The following is a 23,737-nucleotide window of genomic DNA, read 5'->3' on the forward strand; positions in this document are numbered from 1 at the left end:
GTTTCATTTTTAGGACTTTAATTTTTAAAAAGTTTTCATACAGTAAAATTGTCCACTTTTGATGTGCAGTTGATGAACTTGAACACATGTGTAGATTTATGCAACCACTACCACAATCAGAGTATAATTCTTTTATTAAAACATAATGCTATTTGAAGGCTGGTAAGTGTTCCAGGACCAATAACGTGATACAAAGTCAGGGGAGGAGCCTCTGTGCCCCCTTCAGCTGATCATTGGTGCAGAGTCTGCAGCTAGTAGCCTGTAGCCATGTGTAATTAGGACTGCACAGAGCTTAAAGTCTGAGTTTAAATGTCTCTAATTCAGACAGAAGCTCTCCACTTCAGCCATACTCTCCACCAGTCCCTGTTGTCTTTGGCTTTTCTCTTCTCACTCAGTTATGTTTCTTGATTGGCCACTGTAGACATTTTTGTTCATGACCCCCAAGCACTGGAGTAGATGCTGGGATAAGAATTGTGAATCACTCTCAGCCTCCCCTTATCCTCTACGGACATGCTGAGGTTATAGATTTTACACATTATTAGGAAAGTACTCCTTTGCATAAGGGCAGATGGGCATGTCTGTTTCTTCACCCTCACCCACTGTGATGGTGAGTCCTATGATCACCCCTTGCCCATCCTTTGTTCTTCCTGCACAAGACAGTTCGGAAGAGTGGCCTTCCTCATGTATGTGATGGTGCCGTCTGGTATCTGTTTCAGGGGGCACAGAAGAGCACCTCCCTGGACTGTCGTCTTCATCAGACCAGTCCGAGAGCTCCTCTGGGGAGAACCAAGTGGTGGATGGAGGCTCTCAGGACCTTTCCCACTCGGAGCAGGATGACTCCTCTGAGAAGATGGGCCTCATCTCTGAAGCGGCCACTCCTTCTGGGAGCCCGGAGCAGCCCCTGTCTGACCTGGCCTCAGCTATCAGCAACTGGGTTCAATTTGAAGATGACACACCCTGGGCCAGCATGTCACCGACTCATAAAGAAACAGGTGGGACAGTTGGGAGGCTGAAAAGAGTTCTGGCTTAGGTCTGTGCTCATCAGGGATACTTTTCCATGAAAGGTGTGTACGGCTGCTAGGAGTCGACTTTATGTGCCCCGAAGCCCTGAAACACTGACCACACAGGAGAGAGTAGGCAGAGATCTCATCTGACTTAATTCTGTAATAGTTTTTGTTAACATAAACATATATGGGTTTATGTGTTCTGGATCATTTCCAGCCTTTTACCTTTTTCCCTGGCTGTTGACCTGTCTTTGGAAGTATGCATATTTATTTATCTGTTAGGGATTGAAAGTATACCTATTCAGCACCTAAACTGTAAGCTCCTTACACATAGAAATGAATGTTTCTCGAAGTGTGGACCAATGACCATCTCTAGTAGAGCAGCCAGTTAAACATGGATATTCTTATGTCCCAAACCTCTTGAATCCAAATCTTTAGGGTAGGCACTGTCATTAATGGTAAGTCTATTCTTTTGTGGGGATTTAAATATCCAGAAGTGCACTGGGGATCTTAGTGAAGGCAGAGGAATTGCTGGCCCTCACCCTGGTAACCTGGCTACTTATTGTGCATGGAAGCATACCAAGGGCGACTGGATAACCTTTGGGACTGTATCAGTTTTCTGTTTGCTGCTATAATAAATTACCACAAACTTAGTGGCTTAAAGAACACACTTTTATTTTCTTACAATTCTGTAGTTCAGAAGACTGACATGATGTTACCTGGCTGAAAAGAAGATGTTGTCAGCACTGCATTCCTTTCAGGAGGCTCTAGGGGAGAATCTGTTTCCTTGCACTTTCCAGCTTCTAGAGGCCACTCACGTTCCTTAATGCATGGCCTCTTCCTCTGTCTCCAAGCCAGCAATATTGCATCTCTCTGTGCCTTTGTTCTGTAGTCACATCTTCCTCTGACTGGCTTCTGCCCTGCCTCACTCTTCCATTTCTAAAGACCCTTGTGCTTACATTATAGTGTAATCACAGGATAATCCAAGATAATTTCTCCATCTCAACGTCCTTAATTTAAACACACTTGCAAAGTCCCTTTCACTATATAAGGTAACATACTCAGGGTATGGGATTAGGATGGACATCTTTGGGAAGACCATTATTTTGCCCACCACAGAAAACTAAGAGCAAAAAGCAAGGTTGGTATGTTTTTCTGTTGGTGGGTTAAATGTTTTGCTAATTTTAATTTTTAAAAATGATTCCTTTGTTTTTTTAAACATGTTTTTAACATCAGTAAAAACGATTTTAGGAAAATACAAAGCATAATTCTGCCATATAATAAGCACTTCCATTTTTGCATGATAATTTGCACATTAATGTATACTTTTTCGTATTTAACCATCCGATTTCTCAGTTACTTGTTGGTGTGGGAGCCACAACACTCAAAGCAGTGTGGATAAAATGACAGGTCCAGGCAGGCTTCCCAGTCTGGCTAGAGGGAGCAAGTAAACTTTACTGGACACCTAACACTGGCATGATAGTGGGCTAATTAAGCATTTATACATGTGGCGAGAAGTTACTGAACACTGGGCATTGAATCAGTACAGAAGTACGTTTCTCATTTTTAATAAGATATATGTACTGAATGCTTCCTCTGTGAGGCGGTATGTTCATTGCTTTAACTGCATCATCTCAGGCACTCAGTAGAGCAAGCTTATGAGGAAGGTGTTAATATTATATTCACTTTACACACCAGGAAACTGATACATTAGTGGTTTGAGAATTTGCCCAAGGCTATGTGCTAGGAAGTGGCAGGAGAGAGCATGAAGAGGGCAGTTACCAGGATCTCGGAACAGCCTATTGATGTTCGGTATTACATTTGCCTCCATCTTCCTGCTGGGGCTGTAGTTTCCTCTGCTCCTTCATTCCTGGGAGGCAGAGGAGGTGAGAGAGGGGTGGATGGTGTTTCTCCACTCATTTGCCCTGAAATGGCCATGGCTTCGGGTCATTGGTTATATTCTGGCGTTCAGATTCTTGCACATCTTCTTCATACCTTACCTTTAGCCTCAAAGATTGCTCAGAACTACTTATACTATAGACAGATGGGTCAAATTGCTTCAAGTCTTCACCCCTCATTTTTACAAAACTAACTGGGGTTAGTAGTAATTTTGTTTCCACCATCTGACTGAGGCTTGTTATTGAGAATGGTTTTGACTTAAAGTTAAAACCTCATCCTTTAAGGTAGCAGTTCCCAAAGTGTGGTCTCTAGATCTCTGGGGTTTCCCAAGACCCTTTCAAGAGGTCTATGGGGTCAGAATGATTTTCATAATAATTCTAAGATGTTATGTGCCCTTTTCACTGCATTGCATTTACATTGATGGTGCAAAAGTAGTGGCAAGTAAAATTTCTGGCTACTGTGTACTTATACTAAAAAAAGTTAATTTCACTTAATATCCTTGATGAAGTAAAAATTATTACATTTACTAAATCTTGATTCTTAAGTATATCTCTTTAATATTCTTTGTGACAAGTTGGGAAATATGCATACACTATACTTTTGCCCCATACCAAAGTGTAATGGTTGTCTTGAAGAAAAATGGATGTCTAGGAAAAAATTGGGTTTAACATTTTTTAAATTAAAAGATCAATTAAAAAATTAAAATTATTTTAAAATTATTTTTTAGAATGAAAATAATTAAAAAAAAAATCTTTGAACTAAGTATTAGTATTTTAAAAACAAGATCTAACCAACACTCGCATGACTACCACACTCGTTTCCTCTTAATCCTGGCCCTAGTTCAATAATATTTTTGTAGGTCTTCCCGCATTTGCTTGTAAGTCTCCCCCAGAGCACTTACTCAATTTTGCCCTAGATCACTGGTGTCCACTTGGAGAAAGCTATAAGTTGGCTAGGTGGCCAGCTTATATAAAATGAGTGGCCATCTGGTGCTTTTTAATCTGGCAATACAGAAATGAACTGTCCATCAATTTCTCATTTATCTACTCTTAAAAAAATGCTTCTCTTGGATTATTAATTTCCACCAATCAGATCTTGAACCTATTTTGGGCTACAGCTTCAGTATATCAAACTTTTTTTAGTACGGATAACACATGAATGAAATAGAATTGAGCAAGCAAGATATTTGATCTGTTGTATTTAAACATGCAAAAATTTGGAATCTGTGGTGAATGTGGAATATGTAGGTCTGTCTCCATGAATAGCAGGGAGTGAAGTTCAGCCAGAAAGAGGTCTCCATGGGAATTGATTTTTGACTATATCCATCTTCCCAGTCACATGAGTATCAACAGAACAAATTGACTTCCCTATAATTTAGCTGCAATTTCTGAGTTTCTTTCAGTTTTATTCCCCATGTCCTATATGCCTCTACTAAATGCCCAGCACTTCTGATCAGACATCTTTGCATGAGGAGAAAGGGAAAAATGTGTATCTTGGACCCGTCCCATGCAGCCTCTCTGCGAATATCCTTTTATGAAAAGATTATGATCTTGGCTTAAGATAAATGAGGTGGGAGGACAAAAAAGGAGGATAAGTGGGACCAATTAGCGCCATTCCTAGTCTGGATTTCAGGAAGCACGCAGTGGAGCCTTACTTAGACCACTGTTCTATCCCTTAACGTCCTGACTTGCAAAGAGAAGCTAGGAAAGAAAGGATAGCGTGCGCGCTCGTACACACACACACACACACACACACACACACACACACACACACGGAGTAGCCAGGTGGAGAAATGTTATCTGGGATATTCCTCTTCCTCCCCCTAGTTCTCCAACTGCCACTCTCCGCAGTTTTTCTGGCAGATGAAGAGGAGAAAATAAAAGAATTTCTCTTTTAACCTGTGCCACCTAAGAATAAAGCCAAGGGAGCTTTGGATTTCAGCCTGGAATGGGAATGTACCATTTGCCCTAATTAAAATGCAAGGAGGCTCTAAACACGGTGGAACTAGGGACAAAGAGACTGCCGTTAGTATAAATCTCTTATTTTTATGGCATTTAAAAGCTAGAAGCTGCACTGACTGGGGAGCTTAGAGAAGCCAGGGACTTGTTAGTCCCCATCCTGGTGACCTGGCTACTTACTGTTCACCGAGGCAAACCAAGGTTGATTGGATAACCTGGAGTAACAGCTAGTGGCGAAAACAACTCCAGAAATACTTAAATCCATCCAGGGAACAAGTTTCTTTTGGACTTCAACTAGGGCAGGATTTGAAGTGAAAAGTCCCATTGTGGTTGGTCTGGGACAAAGGAGATAGATTTCCCTCAGAAAAAATATTAATAAAATTCATTGAGTGGCAGATCCTTTTTACAAGGCAAGACAGCTGGCATCCCTTCTTTGGCCCTGAGGATACTAAGATGGGAGGGCATATAAAATCATGCCCCTTGAATCTTTCATAAAGATTGTTTCCTTCATTAAAACCCCTGAAATTTGGTCAAAACCAAATGTGGAATTCATATCTCTTTGACTTAAGAAGACCACTTTGGCTCAGGCCATGTTGACAAATATTATCTTCAGAAAGATTTTTATTAGAATCTTAACTCAAATAATTAAGATTTAAATTAGCCATAAGAATACTGTTCACATCTGCAGTCTGAAGATGTCATGTGATCGATCTGGGTTACATGGTCAAAAATATCAAGACATTTAACTGAAAACTTGTTTGCTGAAACTTGAACTAACTGCATAGCTATTCTGCAGAACCAAAGTGTTTTTAGCTTCTGGGGAATCTGTTCAAATTAAAATTGAATCTTTATATCGCTCTCTAAAAAAATGTTTTTGAAAATGAACCTAAACCCAGGTGATGTTTTATTCACATTTGGGTTCTTTAGCAATAGTGTTTCTGAGTTTTCCTAGTGGCAAAAAGTTTTCCTAACTTAATGTTGTGCTGCCTCTTGCTTTAAAATTCCACTGTGCACCAGGAAGAATATAGCATTTAATTTACCTGTCACCTAAAATCTTCATAAAGATTCTCTCAGCGCAAAGGCTGATTTCACGTAGTATGTGCATTTTACAAGTGTGTGTGTGTGTGTGTGTGTGTGTGTGTGTGTATGTGTGTTTAGAATATGTTTGCAAATGCATGCAGACAAATTGACTGAAAGAGCAAAGTTCATCCCCAAAATAATTTTTTAAAAAAATGAGGCATTATTATCAGCACGAAGCTTCCTGTTCACTCATGTTACGCGCTGACCTTCCTACACGGACATGGCAATTTTACAGCAAGGCCAAGGCTGAATTGGACCCATTATGCAGATACTGCAGGATATGCATAATTACAAACACAGAAAAACTTTTATTTCCGGAACATTTGTCCCACAGCTCAAGCAATGCACTTGTATTCCCTTGTGTTTCAAATGTCTTCCCTAAACTCTTGGGCTAAGGCCTTCCCATTGTGTCTGGGGAAACTAATTATCTGGGATCAGAGAAAGAGCCACTTGTTTGGGGGTGGACCAGAGATGATGTCAGCCATTTAAGAGGGAGGCAGGGGTGACAGCTGAGAGACCTCTTCCCGAAGAAGGCTAGCCCAGTGGGTAATTTCTATTATGTTTTTCATTCTGGCTACTGGGGACGAGTGGTGGGTGGGGGTGGAGTGAGATCCCAACCATTTGGCGACTCTGTGGACCAGGCCCACTGCATTTGGCATGCATATGTATTTCCCTCCTCAACAGAGGAGGTCTTATTTTCTTTTAATACCTTGAATTGTTCTTCTTTGCTTTTAAATGCAATTAATGACCTTTCCCGAAGCCATCTGAGATAGCGATGTACTCAGGAATGAATTTTAACAGAGCCCTCTTCCTCAGGGCCTGATGCCTCTCTGCCTCTCTCCACTGGGCTCCATTTTGCTGACTGTTCCCACTAAGTTCATTACTGCTCTTGCTGTTTCCTTGGACCCTAGAGCTCTTCCCCCACATTTTCACTCAGACCTCTGCTCAAGCATCACTTCCCGCTCCCCAGCTTTTTTCTGCTTTAAATGTTTTTACAGCCCATGTCTTTACCTGGAAGTAGGCCAAATATATACATATATATATACATACATATATATGTATGTATGTATATATACATATATATGTATGTATGTGTGTGTGTGTGTGTGTGTATATATATATATATATATATATATATATATATATATATATATATTTGTTTGTTCAATGTCTCTCTTCCCCACTAGGGGAAATGGACTTTGTCTACCTCATTTACTCTCTATCTCAGAATATGGTGCATGGATCTTAGTAGGTGCTCACTTAGCATTTGTTGGATTAACAAATGAAAAGATGAAAGAAGTACTATATGAAGCCTACTGTAGAACGACTAAGTGACTCATGTTTATGGGCCTACTGAGCTGTTGGGTAGAACTTTAAGGATGGCTTCCTCGGTAAAGTAGATTTTTTTTTTTTAACAAAATAGGCAAGGAAACTAGGCCAGCCTCTTCCCCATATACCCTTTTCTTATTAGCTATTATCAGTTTTTGATTTCTCATTGTTATATTCACAATGCATATACACACATATATATACATACACATACCACATGCATAAACATAGATACATATACACACAGGCATAACATATACACATAAAATAACACATACATACACCTACAAGCACATACATGCACAAACACACACATGTATTTTTTCCTGGGGACTGCCTTAAAAAGCACACTTCCAACTGTCCAATACATTTTTGTTGGATCTAAAGGTGCCATCATGCCATGGGGGAAGAAGGGAACTCTCAAAGATGGCTTTTTTCAGTTATCTAAAAGGGGCCTTAAAATATTTTATTAAAAGTCTAATATTATCCTTTTCTAGAGAGTGTGCTAGCTCACCCAGGCAGGTCTTGTGGCCTATCTCACCCTCAGTGTGGGACACAAAACATAATAAATTACCCAAGCATGCATTAATTAAATAGTTCATTCATGCAACACATATTTAGGTGCTGGGAAAGCAATTAGGAGAAAGTTGGCCCCAGTCCCCGCTCTCGCCAAGCTGAGGTTACCTAACAGTTGGCAGTCTGTTCCCGATGAAGCCTTCTCTGTTGAGAGGAGGAGATCCTCTGACCAGTCCTGGGACAGCTGCTTCTCAGTGCCAGCTGGGAAATAGCAGGGGAGCCACCCATGAAGACTGGAATTTGATCTATTTTGTTTTCATGGATGGTCATGTTTACAGTGTTGGAAAAATCATATAGCCCAAGTGAGTAGACATCAAAGTATAAATAAAGGACATGATATCAACATGTATATAAGTATTTAAAATTTTAATCTACCCAGGATCCCAAAGGATAAAAAAGAAAAGTATTGTATTAGCTGTATTGTTTTAGCTGACAACTTGCATGTTTATTATTCATTCAACCAATGATGCTTTGACCCAACACCCTCCCCCCTCCCCGCGCGTGCGCCCCCCCCACACACACACACTATGTGCCAGTCACTGTTCAAGGCACAGGGGATACAACAGAATATTCCTGTCCTATGGAGCATATGTTCTGCTGGGTGAGCCATACCAGAGATACAATAAAGAATAGACAGGATGTAAGTGTGGTAGATAATGTGGTAAGTGGGAAGGAGAGAAAAATGAGGCAAAACAAAGGGGTCAGGTTGAGGGAGGATGTGACATTTTACATAAGATCAGGGAATGACTCTGTGTGGTAACTTCTGCATGAAGAAGACTTTGGAGAATTTAAGGAGTGACCTTGCAGAAATTAGGAAAGGAGCCTTCTAGGTCGAAGGAACTGCAAGTGAGGAAGGAAGTGCTAGTGAGAAGGGAACTGCCAGTGACGCGTCTCTAAGGGGCTGCCAAGTTCCGGGTGTGGGAGTGGAGCGGAGGGAATTGGGGTGAAGAGGAGACAGGCAGAGCGGAGGTGGGGCCTCAGACCACGGAGACCCCTGGAGGGCATGGTGAGGACTTTGATTTTACTGCGGGTCAGACAGGAAACTGTTGAAGGGTTTTGAGCAGAGATGTGGTATGATCCGACCTAAGTTTGAACCGTAATTATATTAAAACTGTGGCTGCTATGTTGAGAACAAATTGAGAGGAGGACAGTGGAGAAGCAGGAAGACCGGGTGGGAAGCCACTGCCGTGAGCCAAGCAGGAGAGCAGAGTGGCCGGGACCAGGCTAGTAGCTTGGAGACGGTGGGAAGTGATTGGATTCCAGACATATTCTGAAGGTAGGATTAACAGAAGCTGTGATGGACCAAATGTGAGAAGGACCAAGGATGACCAGAAGGTTTCGTTCTGAGCCCTTCATCATCTGAAAGGATGAAGGGCTTGGAGTAGAGGGGATGGCAGGACCTTAGTTTTGGACAAGTAATGTTAGAGCTCTAAGTGGAGATTCAAGTAGTTTTGGACATATGTCTGGAAATAATAACTATCCTTTCACCCTTTTTCAGTACTCCCTTTGTGCCAAGCATTTTTCCAAGTCCTTTGTGGTTATTAATCTAATCCCCTTATGAGGTGGGTACTGTTTTTAGCCCCATTTTACAGGTGAAAACACAGAACAGATGGATTAAATAACTTGCCCCAGGCTACAGGGCTAGATCCAGGTTGTGAACCAGGCAGTCTCCATCTAGGGTCCTTGTGCATAATCTCATAGGAGAGGAGGAGAGGCAGATTTCTATCTATTTTTTCACCTTTTTTCCTTGCTGGATGGATGTGGCACGTCGTGATGACAGCAACCTGCTGCTCTCTGGCCCAGCTGTCAAAGGTCTGGCCCCTGGGAGAAGAGTTCAGGCTCCATATTTCAACTAATTTTGTGGCCTGAAGACATTCAATTCAAAAACCTAAATAAAATGATTTATCCAAGATTTCTAAGTGGATAAATAAATTATACTCATATAGACCAAATGAGAACAGTTTGTGAGATGGAGGGACTTTGCATCTCCCAGCTGCATTATTCTTAGTTTCTCTTTCAAGGGAAATATTGGAGTTTTGTCTAAGAAATGTAAAGATCTAATGTGAAAATATAAATAATTAAAATAGTTTCCTTGCTGAGTAATTGGAGTCTTTTGATGTGTGGTGTTAATAAGCTTTATTAACTATGTCACGGCACATATTTTAAATGTACATTATATATTTTAAATGTATATTAAATTTTTATTTTTTAATAAAAGGAACATATTTTATATGTATATTAAATTATAAAGAACAATAGTACAACCTATCACCCAGTTTAATAAATAGAGTATGGCCATCACCCAGAAGCTGCCATGTTTCCCTCCTCCTTCCAGACATCTCCTTCACTCCCTCCTAGATCACCACTTTCTTGGGTTTTGTGATAGTAATTGCATTACTTTTCTTAACAGCTTTCCTACCTACACATGCATTGAGAATGATATAATTGAGTTTCACCACTTTTTGAACTTTATATAAATGAAATAATACTGTATGTATTATTTTATGGCTTGCTCCTTTAATACAACGTTATGTGAGATTTTTCCATGTTACTGCCTGTAGCTATAGTTCCTTTAGTTTTTATTGCCATGATTTCCATTATATTAATATACCGCAGTTCATTTATCCCTTTCTGTTATTGATGGATATTTGAGTTGTTTTTACTTTTTCGCAGTTAAGAATGTGCTTCTATGAGCATTGTTTTTGTTTTTCTATGAACATTCTTAACATAAATCCTGGTGAACATACTTGTATATGCAAGGGATTCTCTTGTATAAAAACTCAGAGGGGGGAAACTGCTGTGCTATAGGGTGTTTTTATCTTTAACTTTATCACATAACATCAATTTACTCTCTTGTCAGCCATATATAAGAGAGGCTGTGGCCCCACTTCCTCACCTTGGTTGTCATAGTTTTCTGTTTGTCATGAGGAGGCAGGAAGAAAGGGAAGTGGAGAGTAATGGTGTCTCATATGGTTTTATTTGCATTGTGTAGATTATTAGATTTTCTAGTTTACTAGATTGCATTTTCTAGTTAATGAGGTTGAGCATCTTTTTTTTTTTTTCATTTGGGTTTTTTCCTTCATAAAATGCCTATTCAAGTATATTCTTATTGGGGTCTTTCCCTTTTTCTTGCTGATTTCTAGACGTTCCATGTGGGTATGATGTATGGTAGATATTATCTCCTACCCTGTGGATAATCTTTTCACTCTGTGGTACTTTTGGTGAAAAGAAGTTCTTAATTTTAGTGATATGAAATTTGTTTATTTTTCTTTTATGCTTAGTGCTTTCCGTGTCTTGGTAAAGCAAATCTTTTCTCTATCCTGAAGTCATGAGCATATTTAGCTACATGTCTCCTGAAATAGTTTTTGTGTAACCTTTCACACTTTGACATTCAGTACACTTAGAATTGATTTTTCTGTATGGTGTGAAGTAAGAGTCTAATTTCATTTTTTTCATATAGTATTTTTCAAATATTATTTCTGTTATTTAAAATATATATTTATATTATTAATTTTTAAATTATATTAATAATCTAAATTGTGTGATTTTGCTCAGTAATATGAGGGAAAAATCCATGGTAGGATTTTGATTGAGAATGCAATAAATCTGTAAACCAATATGGGGACAATTAATATCTTTACAACATTAAATCTTTCAATCCCTAAATATAGTATATTTCTTCATTTATTTAGGTCTTCTCTACAATCTATTAATAAACTTTAGAGTTATCTCCTCTGAGCTCTTACACATCTTTTGTTAGATTTTTACTATATATGCTTTATATGTTTTTGTTGATGTTATTTTCCTTCCTTTTTTTTTTTTTCTTTTTTTTAACGAGGGCACAGCTCACAGTGGCCCATGCGGGGATGGTGTCACTAGCACCACACTCTAACCAACTGAGCTGACCTGTTGATGTTATAAATGCTATCTTGTTTTAAATTTTATTTTCTAAATACTTTTCGCTGTTTTTCATAAATGCAATTCGTTTATATATATATATATATGTATATATATATATATATATTTTTTTTAATCACAAGTACCTTGCTAAAATTATTACTTTTATAATTTATTAGTAGGCTCTAATTACATTAATTGCTTTTGTAATGTTAACCCATACATTCTTACCAGGGTGGATTTACCCCCAAGGGGGCTGAAAATAGTTCTTGGGTTGCCAAGAAATTTTTTATGTGTGCAACATAGCTATATACACAGTATATAATAGACATACAATATATCTTGGTATCAGAATTCAAGGGGAATTGATAAATTGGACCTCATCAAAATTAAAAATTTTAGCTTTGCAAAAGACCCTGCTAAAAGGATAATGCGACAAGCTACAGACAGAGAGAAAATATTTGCAAACCACATACGCAACAAAGCAGAAGTATTTAGAATGTAGAAAGAAACCTCAAAACCCAACAGTAAAAAATGGAAACTTATGTTCATAAAAACCAGTACACAAATGTTCATGGTACCTTTACTCATAATAGTTAAGAACCAGAAACAGCCCGGATGTCCTGTGACAGGTGAATGGTTAAGCTAACTGTGGCACATTCATACCATTACTGCTCAGCAATAAAAAGGAAGGGAATGTTGAACAACATTCAGTACCTTGACTGAATCTGAAGGCATTATGCTGAGTAATAAAAACCAATCCTGAAAGGTTACATGCTGCATGATTCCATGTATGCAGCATTCTTGAAAAGACAAAATGATCGAAATGGAAAACAAATTATTGGTTGCCAGGGGTTAGGAACAGGGCATGAGGACAAGAGGTGGGAATGGATATAAAAGGGCAACAAAAACTGTTCTGTATCTTGATTGTGGGGGGAGAGGGGCTACACAAATCTACAAACTAGTAACATTTCATCCAACTAAACACACACACACACACACACACACACACACACGAGTCCATGTAAAACTGGGGAAATGGGAATAAGACTGGTGGATTGTATTAACGTCAATTTCTTGGTTGCGAGATTCTTTTGGGAGGAGGGGAGGAATTCCAGGGGCAGAGGATGATTAGGGGGAAGATGTGTAAAATGCTCCTTACAGGGGCAATAAAGAAAAAAAGTTGAGACAGGGTGTATTAGAACAACCTTTCATTCATTAGATAAAGCCAATTTAGTAACGATGTAATCATCTGTTTCATAATTCACTAGATTCTCTTTGATAATGATTTATTTGAGATTCTTCTATCTATGTCCATGTTGGGACTCATCTATAACTTTCATTTTGGAGAATATAAGTATAAATGAGGTACACTTTGTCAGGTTTTCATGTCAGGAAATGCTAACGTCATAGAGTGAATTTGTGAGGGATCCTTCTTTTTCTGTACTCTGGAAGAGTTAATGGAAGATTGAAATTTTTTTTTTCCTTTAAAGTTTGGTAGAACTTTTCAATAAAACCACCTGACCTGACATTTTCCTTATGGGAATATTTTAAGGTCTGATTCATTTTATTCCATGGTTATTGGGTAAGTCAGGTTTTTAGTTTGCTTCTTGAATCAATTTTGGAAAGTTGTGTTTGCCTAGGTCTACAGTTTATCTATGTTTTCAAAGGTATTGGTGTAAAGACATTCACTATTTCCCCTCATTGCCTCATTTATACATATATATTATATATATATGTGTATATATATGTGTGTATATATATGTATATATGGCATTTGTAATATATATGTGTATATATATATGGCATTTGTAATTATGTACACTTTTTCGTTCTTAATGTTATTTGTGCTCTCTTTTTTCTTTGACAATTTTTCAAATAGTCTTCTCAAAGAATTATTTACCTATGTATGTTTTTAAAAAGTGCAACAATTTATGTTTTTATGTTTATTTACTTCTTTCTAACAATCTTTGGTTTATTGTGTTCATCCTTTTGTAACTTGATAAGTAGGAAGCTTATCATATTAAATTTAAGTTCTTTTCTAATAGAAGTGTGCAACTTTCCCTGATAATACTGCTAACCTGCATTCTTACAGTTTTCATATATAGTAATTTCATTATTGTTTGGTTTTGAATATTTTCTAGTATTCATTGTGATTTCTTGTTTGACCAATGAACCATATAGGGAAGTATGTTTGTTAATTTCTAAATTTTTTCAAATTGTCTTATATCTAGTTTAGATAAATACGTACTAGTTATCTGGTTTATATAACTGGTTTAGATAACTCTGCATTTAATTGTATTATGATCAGTGTTCATAGTCGGTTAGATAACAGTTTTTTTAAATTTGTTAAAACTTCCTTCATGTCAGTGTGTGGCCACTTGTCATAAGTGTTCTAGGTGTGGTTATGAAGAATATGCATACTTCACCTGTTGAGTGCAATGTTCTATGTATGACCATTAGATCAGTTTGTTCACTCTGTTGTTTATATATCTTCCATTTCTTTGATTTTTTTTTTCCTACTTGATCTACCAGTTACTGAGAGAGATATAATTTTATATCTCCCATTATGATGGTGGACATTTTTTGATTTCTGTACTTTTGTCCATTTTTTGCATTAACAACTCTGAGGCTGTGTGTGTGTGTGTATGTTATATATATTATATATAATATTATATATATTTATAATATTAGGTTGGTGCAAAAGTAATTGTGGTTTAAAAGGTTAAAAATAATTGCAAAAGCCTAGTTTGCACCAATCTAATAATTATATATATCTGATGAATTAAAATTTTATCACTTTCTTGTAGTTCTCTCATAATGCTTTTTGCTTTAAAATTTATGAAGTGTATAATATATAGTTATTTTTTCATTAATATTTTGTCTTGTATGGCTTTCCCATCCCTTTACTTTCATCATCAATGAATCTTTATATTTTAGATATGTCTTCTATAAACAGCATTTTGGATTTCATTTGTATATTCAGTCTGACAGTCTAAACATCATTTCTTTGAAAGTAATCTTATTTAAGATCTTCTCTTTTTCTTTGGTCTTATATAGTTTTGATGTCCACCTGTGGAGTTGTTTTTGGTTACCCTGCTTGCAATACCTTAGGATTTCTAAGCTGATAAATAAAAATTTTCATACATTCTGGGGAACTCTCAGCGAGCATTTTTTCAAATATTGTCTCCCATTCTTTCTCTCTGCTCCTTAGGAACTCAGATTAGGTATCTAGGAGACCTTCTCACTCTGTCTTTCCTGCATTTTAATTTCTTTTTCATGTTTTCATCTGTTTGTCTTTTTGTGCTGTCCAGTCAATTTTGTATGTGTAGTAGTATTTTTTCCTTCTCCAGAAGTTTATTTCCTTCTTTTTCAACTCTATATGCTCCTTTCTCATGTTTTCAATTTCTTTTCTTATTTCCTTGAACATATTAAACACACTTACATTTTCTGCTTAATAATTCTAGTGTCTGAATTCTTTGCAGGTTTGATTCTGTCTGCTTCTTCCTCCCTCCACATCACTTCTTCCCCACCACACACACCTTGTTGGCACTTATTCATGGTAACTTGATTTCTTATGTGTTTCATGATTTATTTATTTGATTTTTTTTTAAAACCATATGCACATCAACTTAGGAACTTTCTGTCTGGAAAGGCTGGTTGTAAGGTATCTTCCTCCAGAAAGGACTAGTATTTGCTTTTCCCAAGTGCCTGAGGCCACTACCAACCTGGAAATACTTCACCTAGTTCTCAGATTGGAGATTTTACAGAACCACAAAAGTATAATAGTTTTAGGTGCAAACCCCTATGTGGGACAGCTTAGGGTTATAAATTCTCAACAGATTTTTTTCTCTCATCCCTGCATCTAGGCTTAAGGAAGACAATTTTTTTTTTGCTATCCCCAGCTTGGGGGTGGGGCTTATTCCAAATCTGTCCTTTGACTAAGCCCTTGGGAAATTCTAACTTTATGTGTCAAATCTTCTGTTAGATTTTCCATCTTGGGCTTACCCTTCTTTTGTTTCTCTTTTGCCTTCTTTACAAGATTTTAAAAATTCCAAATCAAATGTCTCCCTAGTTTGTTCAAAATCCTCAGGGTATGAAAATCAGGTTGTGTGTTCTGCTTATCATTTCTGGGTTCCAGCTTTCGTTTGGCCTCTGAGAATTCTTTACTCTCTAGCTCACCCTATAATGCATTTTCAATAATGTTATTGCATTTTATTTGTCAATGTAAGAATGTCCAAACCTGTAGAGAATTATAATAAGTCATTTGAGCCAAACAGAGGATACACCTGGCAGCAAGATCTCTATAGACAGAGAAAAAGGAAGAAATGACCATTTGCAGTTTCTTTTATGCATTGGAATTAAGGAAGGAATGTAAGGAAGACTACATGAAGGTGGGAGATATTACAAGATAGTTAATAAGGTCATGCTTTAGAAAGAGGGATCTGAAAAGAGGCATTTCAAAGGTGTGTTAACCTAGATGCACAGAAACAATGGACAGAGCTTGTTTAAGGCAAAGAAAAGCCTTTTTCTAAAGATGTTATATGCTTGGGACATGACTATCCACGATGAACCTACTCAGTTAGGAATTTAGGATCATATCACCCTGTGAGGCGTCTTTCCATAGTACCCTTCTTTTTCCGCCCCCCATCCACAGTGGTATTGAACTGTAAGTACTCCAGACAGAGAAAAGAACTTATATATCTTATAAATGCCTGAGAGAATACAGAATGAAATTCGCTATAATTTTATATTTTGTGCCATGTTATGAATATTACTATTTATTCTTTCTTCCCTCTTAAATCTCAATTTTCTCTTCTTGTTTCTTAACTCTATAATTTTGATTCCCCAGCCAGAAGAACTGACTCAGTCTTTTTGGGCAAGCTACTTAACCTCTGAATCTGTTTCCTATTGTGTAAAATAAGACCATGGCCTATCTCTTGGGATTGATAGCTGGGATGAGATAACATTTGTAAAAGTGTCTGACATTTCATGGGTACTCAATAAATTCTAGTTTCTTTTTTCATTTTTCCTTCCCTGCCAACACTATTTTTGGCACTTGTTTTCAGTACTTGTCAGTAAATTTGCAGTAAGATTTTTATGCAGCAAAATGGAGAAGCTTTGTGGAAAGCAATAAACTGGACAAGTTCGGGACATTAGAAACCTTGATTTTTTTTTTTTAAAAGAAACTTTCCAAAGTGGTTTGGAAAGGCTTTATTTGGTGCTCAGGGCCAAGGAGATAAAGCCAAGCCCTATACATTTCCCCCTTAAAGATATTTTTCATTGTATCATAGGTCAGCAGCCCCAGTAAATGTCCAATTGTATATTCATGATGGGCAGAATCTCCGGTTACAGTCAAACTCAAAGCAAGCAAAGGCATATGACATCCATATGCAGATAGATAGATAGATAGATAGATAGATAGATAGATAGATAGATAGAGATATATATTCACATATTTTATATATCTATACATATATTCACATATCTACTCTTATTTCTTAGCAGTGTAAATTGGTGAATTTTCTTGAGATTGTTGGTATGCAATTAAAAATGGGAGGGAATGGAAGGGTAAGGGTGGAAGACTCACATAGTTTGGGTTTGAATGGAGGTGAAATCTAAGTTTAAAAATAAAGTAAATCCTGAAATTACTCATTCTTTACTAAGTTTTTTGTTTGTTTGTTTATGTTTTTGATTTGAGGGCCATGAGACCTTAGTTGTGGTACTGAATTTCATACTGACTCACAGTGGGGTCTGTTGAAATTTCATACTGACTCACAGTGGGGTCTGTTGACTCACAGACAATTGCTTTTCCCTGTCTATCATGGAGTGATATTTCCTGTTCTTCCTTTTCTTGTGTGGCGGTTGAGATTTCATAGGATCTGAGCAACATCAAAGTAAGACAGGCACTAAAGGTAAACCAAGCACAACTATTTATACTGTATGCTTTTGGTTTCTGGTCTGTCCCCAGGCCCACCATTGACCATGCCCTGCTGGATGTGCCCTTCCTTCAACTCGCTGGGCAGATGCCCTCCGACCTCCGAGAGCAGCGGCACCACGCATTCTGAAGACACCAGTAGTCCTAGTTGTGGCCCCTCGTACACAGACCTGCAGCTCATCAGCGCAGAGGAGCAGATGAGTGGCCCGGCTTCTGGGGCTGACTCGACAGGTAAGATGGAGCACCAAGCCAGAGGGCTTGGCAAATCCCTTTTGGTGACCTGTTGCCACTCTCAAGGTCTCTGTAGCCATCTTTGTTTAAAGAATGAGTTCAAGCATAGTCATCCAGTTGAAAAGCTGGAATCCTGAGGGATTCAAAATTGCTTTGGAAAAAAAACACATACACAGATTGGCTGATTGGTTGGCAGATGATTAATATTGCGAAACTGCTTGACAGTATATGTCAATGTGTTATTTTCTGACGAATCGGTACAAGTACTACTGTTCTCTGTCAATTTCATTTCTTCTTGGATGACGGAACTATATGTAATATGCACAAGGCTGAATCTTTCCTCCTACCACCCACACGTCTTCCCTCTTCAGCAAGAGAGAGGGAGATTTAAGCAGAGAAAAAGTAAATGTCATGTGAAGTGGAATGAGGGTCAGGACTCAGTCCCCATGTCTAGAGTACAAATCATTTTGCAGTTTTGTTTATTCTGTTGTGCCTGAACTGAGCTGTACATTGGTCTGTAATATCCCGTGGTCTATTTATTAAATGTCCGGTAGGCGTAGGATGGAATGCTGGCTGGCTTTGGGGTGGAAGGCGGGCCTGTCAACAAGCACCGTGCTATGCGTTAGGGTTAGGACATCGTGGAAAGGATATTGTGTGTTCTTCGTGTTTGGTTATTTGGCCCGAGAGATTGGTTTCCTCTGAAAGTGATGGAGTTCCTGGTATAGCTTCTCTGTGCATGAAATGACCCAGTATTGTCCAATAATATTTGTATTTTTTTCTCAAAAAATGTTGTTTAGGAATTTGTCTCTGGATCAGTTTTCAAACATGGGTAACCATTTGCCCTCGTGTTGTGTGCTGGGTGGGGGGTGGGGGCGGTGGGGAAGCAGGGCCCGGCGGGGTGCTACAAGGAGCAAGAGCGATCCCTCTTGCAGACTAACAGGTTCAGACAGGGTTTAGTGTGGTATTTGATAATATTGCAAGGAATCCTAGTTTATCACAGTTTGTCTTTACAAGCCACAGTTCTGTACAGCATTTTGTTTTCACGGACACTTTCTCAATTCTGGTTGATCTCCATGGCTGATGATCCAGTCAGTGGCTGAAATATGCCCCAAACCCCCCTCTTTACTGTGGGAGCATTTCACGGGTGGGCAGGCACTGTCAGGAGCTGAAGCAGTGAGGAAGATAGGCTGTGCTTGCCTCCTCCTTCACCTCTCCTTGCTCTCAGCCTCCTTCCCATGAGGATCCAGACGATGTGTCGGTTAAGAGCACACACACTGAAGTCCGAATTCTCAGGTTCAAATCCTCATTCAGCCATTTGCCAGCTGTGTAACCTTAGGCAAAATCCTGAATATCTTTCCGACTCAGTTTCTTCATCTGCAAAATGGGGATAATAATAGTACTTAATTCACCAGGTTGTTATCAGCTCTAAGTGAGACAATTTCTGCAGCACAACTTACACAGTGCCTGACACAGAATAAGTGATCCTTGGGGATGCAACCTTTCTTCTCCTGCCCCAGGGTTCCTAGTGCTTTAGAGAGCTGGAAAATGGGCTATGCACTGCAGGAAAAGTCAGGATCTCTGGCTCAGATTCCTTTGTTCAGTGGCCTCTCAACTGAGGTGAAAATTGTTGTAATTCCTGGAGGTTCAGATGATGAAAATCAGAGTCCTAGCGTGAACTGGACATTTTTATTTTGCCTCCAAAGCTTATAATTATTTTCAGTATCTTTTCTAACAGTGTTACACTTCACACTGAGAAAGCCTCCTCCCTGCTGTTTTGGTCAGAGTCCTGGCAGGAAGCAGATGGAACCCTCAGAAGGGTTTATCTGAAGAGAGTTTAATGAGAGGACTTCTTACAGAGGCAGCAAGAGCTAGAAGGATGGAAGAAGGGCTGCCCCACACATGCTCTGGCCAGAGAAAGGACAGAGCCACGGCCAGAGGTTTGCTGAAGTGGGGAGAAATGGGGGAATGAAACACCCAGGCCTTGTGCTGGGGCTTCTCATCGGCAGATCCCAGCTCAAAGCCAAAGGACTGAGAGGTCTGGTGAGGCAGCCCACAGAGGTCAGCCACCGGGTCACAGAGCAGGTGGAGAAGGGTGGAAAATGGATTTGGGGTGAGGGGTGACGGTGAAAAAATGGAGAATTGCCAACACACGCTAATCCCCACCAAGAACTGAATGGCCCGTAGGCTGGGGTGACTCCAGAGACGCAGATGCAAAACCAGGACTGGAGAATGATGAATGATGCTCTCTCTTGGTTCTTTCCTTCAGTAGGAGGCATTTTCTGTGGCTACAGGGAGCCTGGAGGTGTGGTCTCCTGGGCAACCGTCCTCTTTTGCAGAAGTAGTAATACTCATAGCCAAGACTTACTGAGTCTGTGCTGTGTGCCAGGTGTGTATTTTCTGGCCTTGACAAAAATCCTGCCAGACAGGTGTCATTCTCCCCATTTCCTAGTTGACGCTCTGAGTCTGTGAAAGGTTAAGAAACTAGTCTGAGAGAACACCACTAGGAAATGGGTGAACCTGGATTTCAGTCAAAGATCCAAAGCCTTTTCCAGTGGTTCCCAAACCTGGTGATGCCCCCAGAGTCATCAGTTATCAGTTTGCTGTGTTACCTTCCACACCTTCTGTACACGTAGGTATAGAGGATGCATATAAATATAAGTTTATATTTCTGTTGTTGTTGTTGTTGTTGCCTTGGGGGTTATTTTTTACCTAAATAGGATCAAGATGTGTGGCAGGCAGAGCTTGAGGAAGAAGCTAATATTTTCTTATCATCTGAGTGTTTACAATGGCTGCTGGGAGGCCACAGCATCGTGGTAGGTAAACAAGTTTCTAGACACTGCATTGTGAAAAGAAATACTGTAAATCTTTAATAAGGAAAGGGCCCAGGTGCCAGGCACCAGGGAAGGCCTCCATCTGCTTAGGATGGCAGTCTTCCTTCACATCTCACCTCCACCTATTCTTCCAGGCCCAGAGGTGGCAAGCGGTGTCTCCAGGGTCCTGGGAAAATGAGACACAGTGGCCTGGAGAGCAGTTCCCCAGGCCATGTAGACCGTGTCTGGATGCAGCCCCTGCTGTGGGAACCCCAGGTGGCTCTTCCTGAACACCCTGACCTATGAAAAGCCATTAACTCACCCTGGGTCCCAGGATGGAAGGAAGATAAGGAAAAAACCAGGTTTAGGAGAATGACCAAGTGCTTCTAAGCCTCTGTTATTTATCCGTCTACCCAAGCAGTAAGCTATGGAGAGCTTCAAAGATTCTGTACACATGGAGAGCTCCCCAGCCAGGCCTGTGACAGTGCCCTGTACTTCTTGCTAATCTTTTTTTATTTTTTTAAGTTTAATAGTTTTATTTTTACAGGGAAAACAAGCATAATTGAGAAATAGCTAAATTCCTCAAACGACACTCATGGAAAGCCTTTGTAGTTCCACAGCAAACCCACAAGAAAGCCAGTGCCATTCTGCCTTGCAGCAGCTTAATGAAATAACAAACAGCACCCAGGAGGAAAGCAACCGTGTCACACACAGCTTGGAAACCCAAACCTGTAAACTCCTGGCAAATGTCACTGCATTTACAGGGAGAGGAAAAAACCTTACATTATTCGTTAGTTGTTGTTGTTGTTGAAGATTTCATTGTTTGAAACTTTTAGGGGAATCAATTCCATTTAATAAACTTTTGTAAAATGCTACAGAAGCTTGAGGGGTCCAGGACAAACATCGGGGCAGCAAGGGGCAAGGCTGGCAGGAATTTCTCATCAAAAAGTATAAATGAGCTTGTCCCTTCATCAAGCTCTGGGCCACACTTAGATTTTTACGGAGCCAAGTGCCTGTTATCTCTCAGTGCCCAGAACCTGGAAGGGGGCAGGGCCAGCCTAGAAGCTGGGGTCTGACAGACACCACCAGTCACAGCTGCCTTTCACAGATTTCCACCTCCCAGAGCCACCCTGGGGCCTGGAATCCTATTTATCTGTCTGTTGCCTTGGGGTAGGTGACAACCCCCGCCCCACTTTTGATTGTTTGCATCTGAAGCTCTGATTTAGGGAATCTGTCACATAGTTTTCAACTCCTTCTCAGTGAGGATTATTAAATGTGCTGCTGCTCCTCAGCTTCTCCAAGTGACCCAATTTCTTCTGCAATTGTTTGTTTTCTCGCAAAACTGAACTTGGATACATGTATACACAGAGAAAAAAATAATGTCTTGTTTTCACTGTTGTTTTTTTAAATTGAAGCCTCCCCAAACAGGACGTCACTCCCTGGCTTGAATTGTGGTAGTTTGTGGATATGTCCCCCACCAAGGCCAGAACTCAGAAAACTGAATCTTTTCATCCTCATTCTTGGCCCTTTCCTCAAAGATATGGAACAAGTCATCTTTGTCCTTTTTGTCATAAGCCTTGAGGAAGTTGTGGAGATTCTCCTTCCGCATCCTCGGCAGACCCCGATGTCAGTCTTGTCATTGGGTCCCATGGGTTTGTGGGACAGGTCGATCACACCCCGTCTCTGGGAGAGCCCTCCTTCGAGGCTGGATGGTTCATTCCAGGTAACCTGAATCCCTCTGAGGCTGTGGAGCAGATTCTCATCTGTGTCTCTTTCCTCCGGGCATATCATCTCCCCAGAGCTTCCCTCCCTCATCCAGGAAATGGGGTGCACGTCCTTGCCCAGGTAGGGTGACAGAACATGAGTGAGGGTGCTTCGCACAATGCCAAGTGTGGCGGGAATAAAGGACAATTTCTAGCTTAATGGCTCTGTGCCTCATTTCCCTCTGATGTGGGAAGTGAGGATAATTACTGTCTATTCCTTTCTTGCCCCAAAGAAGACTGTAAATTACACGCGTGGTGGGATGGGATCTGAGAGGGGCTTTGCGGTTGGTTGTCAGCAGTGAGAGGTAGGTCAATGCAGAGGCCTGCAGGGGCTTCAGCATAGGCGGAACTGCCTTGGGGAGACAGTTGTCATTTATCTACCCCTCACCCCACACCATTTAGCATTGTGGAGGGAAGTCAGGGGAGAAGCAGAGGTCTCTCAGCCCAGCTGGCCCAGGCTTTCCCTGGCAGCGGGGTATGTGAAGAAGCCACGGGGGCAGATGCTCCATGATTCATCTCCTGTGTGGAGAGGGGTTCTGGAGGCCCAAGCCCAGCCTGTTGGCCTTGGCCCCGGGGCTCGCCCGGCACAGCCACAGCTTCCCCGTCATCTGAGGCAGGCAGGGGTTTGGCAGCCCCACACGGCAATCCTGATTCCCAGCATAATTGTGGAGGGAAAGACGGAGCAGCCTACACTCTCTTCTCATCTTCTCACCAGAGGGATAATTGGAAGAGGAAGGCAAACAAATCCCCTAGCCTTGGCCAGACCAGAGTGTGGGGCAGAGCTGGACAGCAGTGCTGATGTTTGCTCTGGGGTCCAACTCTCCAGAGCAAATGGCAGGAGAACTGGGAAGAAGCAAGATCCCTGGTAACACTGGCTGCCTCTCTCACCCCCCATCTCCCCAGCGTCCCCTTTCCCTAGATGACAGGCACATCCTGTCATCTTCACAGTGTGGCTCTGTAATGCCACTAGTTCTACATGGATGGATAAACAGTAAGAGGGTCGAGGGAATAAAAACAAGTCTTCTGCCTTTGAAGCCCATTGCAGCCAGGAACAAGAAAACACAAATGTTCGCAATGGCATAAGCTGCTGGTAAGTGGTGGGCTTCCATTTTGGTTTTCTTTTAAGCACGAGGAAAGTGTAGATTTAAGTGTGGGATTATAATGCTCAGGCATATGCAGAGCGAGGAATGACAACACTGAGTGAAGCACATAGCAGGTGTTTGATGATTGCTGAATGGACCCATGAATGAAA

General features: G+C 40.2%; 1 protein-coding gene across 4 annotated transcripts in view; it reads left to right on the forward strand.

Moving 5' to 3' along the window:
* The window catches only part of STON2 (stonin 2), a 126,921-nt gene that overhangs the window by 35,629 nt on the left and 67,555 nt on the right, over positions 1–23,737 (forward strand). For all 4 annotated transcript variants that reach the window (XM_074327088.1, XM_074327085.1, XM_074327087.1 and 1 more), the window contains exons 3-4: positions 717–992; positions 17,715–17,912. In XM_074327088.1, the coding sequence (XP_074183189.1) occupies positions 717–992; positions 17,715–17,912 (474 nt within the window). The remainder of the gene's footprint in view (positions 1–716; positions 993–17,714; positions 17,913–23,737) is intronic.

The sequence above is a fragment of the Rhinolophus sinicus genome, linkage group LG03 (genome assembly GCF_036562045.2).
Source record: "Rhinolophus sinicus isolate RSC01 linkage group LG03, ASM3656204v1, whole genome shotgun sequence".
In the NCBI taxonomy this organism is placed as follows: Eukaryota; Metazoa; Chordata; class Mammalia; order Chiroptera; family Rhinolophidae; genus Rhinolophus; species Rhinolophus sinicus.